The sequence below is a fragment of the Agrilus planipennis genome, unplaced genomic scaffold (assembly GCF_000699045.2).
Source record: "Agrilus planipennis isolate EAB-ADULT unplaced genomic scaffold, Apla_2.0 scaffold15, whole genome shotgun sequence".
In the NCBI taxonomy this organism is placed as follows: Eukaryota; Metazoa; Arthropoda; class Insecta; order Coleoptera; family Buprestidae; genus Agrilus; species Agrilus planipennis.
In genome coordinates this window covers 2,363,923-2,368,991 of record NW_020438871.1, presented here as the reverse complement: position 1 = coordinate 2,368,991, position 5,069 = coordinate 2,363,923, and the positions used below count along the sequence as shown (strand labels likewise).

At 26.3% G+C, this 5,069-nt stretch overlaps 1 protein-coding gene across 1 annotated transcript in view; it reads left to right on the top strand.

Annotated features, from left to right (window-relative positions):
* Positions 1–4,440: 4,440 nt before the first annotated feature.
* LOC108737584 (zinc transporter 2) overlaps positions 4,441–5,069 on the top strand; it is an 8,374-nt gene continuing 7,745 nt past the window's right edge. The window contains exon 1 of the mRNA XM_018470509.2: positions 4,441–4,775. Coding sequence (XP_018326011.1) covers positions 4,546–4,775 — 230 coding nt within the window. The 5' untranslated portion in view covers positions 4,441–4,545. The remainder of the gene's footprint in view (positions 4,776–5,069) is intronic.

Below are 5,069 nucleotides of genomic sequence, written 5' to 3'. Positions count from 1 at the left end.
ATATTTTCAAATAATTGTATGGTAATTTAACGAAAATTTATTAAGACTTTTGGGACAATTAGGTATTGTAGATATACATAAAATATTTGTGGTGAACACAAAATAAAACTTTAAGCGTATAGAAAGATAGGATGTTATTAAACCCTCCTTCCCTAAAATATTCTTATGTAATTAGTAACCATTAGCTTATAATTAAAATATTTCTTGTTTTATTTTAATTAAAAGTAAATAAATGAACCTTTTTATGGAAAATAAAAAAATTGGTATAAAAATGTAGTAATAGTACCTTACAAATTATGAAAAGTATTAAAAATTGATACGTTAACTTCATACACTTGTATTCGTTACATTATTTTGAACTTGAATTTGAGCTTAGATAACAGACTAACGGCTAACAGTAGCGAAATGATTTTGTATAAAATGTGTTTCTAAAAATGAATCAAGAAACGACATTTATCTTGTTTTCTGTCTAAAGACCCTCAACAAAATGATAAGTGATGTTATTGGTTTCGGGTGCAGTGAGCATGTTTGTCTTTCCTATTTGCCACGTTAAGTAGTCAATTTAGAATTCTTACCGTAATATGAATTCATCTTATTTGCCGGTATAAAAATTAAGGTGTTTTTTTTTTAATAAAATAACGGAAAATATGTACACAATCATGTCTGAAGAAGTGGAAACCGCAAACTTAACGTAAGTACAATATTATTTTATTACTTTATTTATGATAATTATATCGATTTTGTTTGAAAATTAAAAATTACTTTTTGATTATGGCCCATTCTTCATGCTAATAAATATTCCTTTAGTAATTATTCTTTTTTCAGACTTAATAATGTAAATAAATATGGAGCACTAGGAACGCCAAAGAAGGTTGTTTATTGCGTTCATGGTAAACCAAATGCAGGATGCTGCAAAGTACTTGAAAGAGAAGTTCAAGATAATTTTGAACACTCTGTAGAAATAGGTGATGCTAGGGAAAATTCACACGCCACACATTTAGGTAAGTTTAAGCAAATAACATCAATAACTGCTGTATAATATATGCTTAACCTTCGTAAAGTTTTTCTGAAATCTTTTTCAAATATAATGGAGGGGACAGAAAAAATGTTAATCAGTTGATCGCTTAACAGACACCTGAGATACCTCATTCTCGAAGTTGCTAATGTGCGCGTATTGTAGCGATGTTATGTTTTTGAATTAACTTAAATTCGATAACACAAAATTCGTTCTTTTATCACTGAAAAAATGTAAAATCAAAATTGACAGTAAAAATAATGACAATGACCAGTTTAGTAAAATGGTTTCTAAATAATATTTATTGAGTTCTACAAAATTTAAATCAGAATATGTCTTTGTAGTAACAGAAACGATGGTAAATAAAGGTAAGAGTAAAATATATAATACATAATTAATAAAAAAAAATTATTGTAAAAAGCATTCGAAAATTTACAGTGCATATCAAAATGTTTGTGTTTTATACAAACCGTTCTTATTATTAATTTTTAATGAAATTGGTCCTTTTTTTGAATAAAATTGTTGAATTAGTAAATGTTAGATAACAAATTGTACTTTGTGTGTTTACCAATTAATGAATATTACATTAGTCAGCAACTTTAATAATTCAATTAAGGTAAACATTGGTTTGAAAATGTCTATGACCTAGTTAACAGTTCAATTTTACGTTAATCGTACAAAATTAAACTGATAATTAAAATAAGATTGTAGGTACAGTATACCCAAAGAAATACTATTCGATTAGTACGTTCATTTGAGCCCCGAGTCGTCGTTATCAACTATTTTAGTAAAAGTTCCTATCAAACGTTGTAATACGCATAAATTACATTTTTAGTTTTGTTCCAATGACGATTTTACAGACAATCAAGTTTTCTCTAAAATACCGTTAAATGAAACGTTAATAATAATTGTTAATTGTAATAATTAAAAAATGTAGCATTATTGCGTGAAAAAAAAATTAACCACGTATTTTGGGTTTTGTAATTGCGATTACCTAGTAAACTATCGGATTATACGAGGCTGTTTACTTTTAAACAGTGTTTTTTGATGATATGATAGAAATTGTTTAATTTTAATGAATGATTCTAATACCGTGAAAGTTATGGTGGATTAAATTACTAACAAAAAACCATAATCAGTTATTAACTGTACATTAAATTGTCATGCAGACGCAAAGCACATTTATTACTTTTTTTAATTCAACATTTCTAAATAAATAAAATTAAGCAGTTAAGTAAAAGACACGTGCGGTAAAAGAATAAAAGAAATCTGTTTTGTGTTTATTTTTCTTACTTTATGCTATATATAGTATTATTTAGGTGAATACGCATATGTTAAAAATTGGATGAATATATGCCATAATTCCTATATACCCTAAAAATTGGTTCAATGTTAAGTATTTTTGATTGACTTTGTTTGAAGACGAAGCAGGTACTTAGAAGCTTTTATCAAACTTCATTACGTATTATAAACGTTATCATTTTTAATCTGTTGTGTAGGTACTTACTTATTTTCAGTTACAAGAAGTAAAAAGGTTTTCTTTGAATTTAAATTAAATAGTAAAAAATAACGTATCCTGATGTTACAATAATGATATAATTTATTAAAACAATAGTGCGGTGTAGATTAGGTACTTTTATAATACTTAATAGTACTTCTGTTTTGCGCTGATGACATTAACTTATAGTAAACCAGACAACCAATTTTTATTTTTTAAATAATTGGTTTTAAAATGGCTTCAACTGGTAAGCAGTTTGTTTTAAATGTTATTTTTTATTTTTTTTTTTTCGATAAGTATCCAATAATTAACAGATGTGCTGGTAATACTTGAAAAGTAAACTTATTTAATTTTAAACTTTAATGAAAAAGTAGTAATAGGATTTAATTTGTTTCTAGAACGGTAAAATTCTTTTGTTTTATTATAATTTGTATTAATTAATTAATCTGAAAGAAACTTCAAGGAAGAAAAACAAACGCTAATCATTTATTAACGCATTATAAATTTTCCATGGATTTCCTTAATGTATGGGGGAATTTGCAATTTCACAATTACAAATTTTAATCAATACTTTTGCATAATCTTCACAATTTCCTACCTACTACAACAAATTGCGTCATTTACGTTGATTTTGCGTATTTTTTGTTTACGTTTATTGTCATTATAAACCGCCATTTACCTTAAAGAAAATTGGCTTGTGGTATTTTTATAGCTTCCTTAAATTAATATTTATAAGATACTTTTATTTATATCAAACGATATTACGAAGCATATTTCGTAAATAATACGATTTGTTTACTTGGAATGAAATAAATTCGGGTACCCTAAAACACGTAGGTACCTGAAGAGGACACTTTGGGGTTTCGATACCCATTTTAAGTTTTCATACATATTGTGGAATTTTGGGTAAAAGTGTTTAACAGAATTTAATCTTTTTGTAATGTTTATATTTTATGGTATAAATTGTATTTAAGGTCGTAGTTATACGCGTGTAATAGTTGTTTATCTACATTATTAAAGTTGATAAAATTGTTAACAGCAAGAATTAACTATACCTAAATTTGAAATTCATCATAAAAAAGTATTGGTGCAGTGTGACAATTTTCAATCAATCACCTTATAACTGATCACTGATGGTTGATAAGTATCAATAAGTTATTAATAAGAATGCCTACTTTATTTCCTCAAGAGTTGTTTATTATACTGTGTTGTTAATTGTTTATAAAATTGAAATAATAATATTCAAAATACTTGTAAATAANATTATTTATTTTATATAGTGTGATTTAATAAACCTTTTCTCATCTTTTCGTAAAACCTTATCATTTCCATTTTATTGCTTTTATTAAAATTACATAGAGTGATACATACACGGTATAGTTTTTTAAAATACTTCGTGATTTCATATTAACGTAATAAAAGATATTCTATACAATATTGTATTAAGTATTGCTTAAATTTAAACACACGGTATGTTTAAATTTTAACCTTGAGTGGTTGGAGACTATAACAGTACCATGCCAAATCGTACACCTTTTGACTATTAATAAGCCTTGGATTGTTTTGATTGTTTACTATCTATTGAATGTAACTCGCATCTGTTTTCAGACTTAATTTCAATTTTTTAAAAATTAAACTTTTTTACTTCAAATACCTTTTAACTTTAAAAAAGTCCCTCTAATATTATTGAATTGCATTTAATTCACAATTCAGTTAAATATTCTTGACTGTTCTTATGTTTTTTAAGAAAATATTATTGAATGATGAGATTAATAAGTTTAACTTCTAGCATGACCACATTTATACTTTTCCAAATACTTAGGTATTTAGTTTTTATTATGAATTAAATTACCTTCACATTACATTACAAAAAGTTACCATTTCGCTGTAGTTTAGTTAAATCGTAAAACTCCTGTTAATTACTGATTTTTTAAACTTTTCTTTATTAAACATTATTTAAGGGGGTTATCTGTCCAGCAGTTTAGCAATAGCGACAGATGCTGCCCATTTACTAACAGATTTTGCAAGCTTTATGATATCCCTTTTTGCCCTCTGGGTGGCAACTAGACCTCCTACAAGAAAAATGTCCTTTGGATGGTACCGTGCTGAAGTAATAGGAGCTCTTACTTCGGTTCTTCTAATATGGGTAGTAACTGGGGTGTTAGTTTACCTTGCAACCGAAAGGATCTTACACGAAGATTATGAAATTGATTCAAAAATTATGTTGATAACTTCTGGTGTTGGAGTAGTTGTAAATATTATGTAAGTAGAAATTTAACTTCCTTTTTCAAAAACAACATTAATTTGATTGCTAAATTTATTAACAAGGCGAAAATTACATAGTAAACGTCACCTTAGAAGCGCAGATGGATATAATTTAATGATTTTCAAGGAAACAATAAATTTCATGTTTTAAACATTGAATACATTATTTTATTAGTTGTTTACATTTGCGTTTCTTTACTTTGATTTGCTTTCAGTTATGTCTATTACTGTTAAGTTTATTTAAATAGAATTTTTTAAATCGATTAGTTTTTTTTTTATTTTATTTATTAT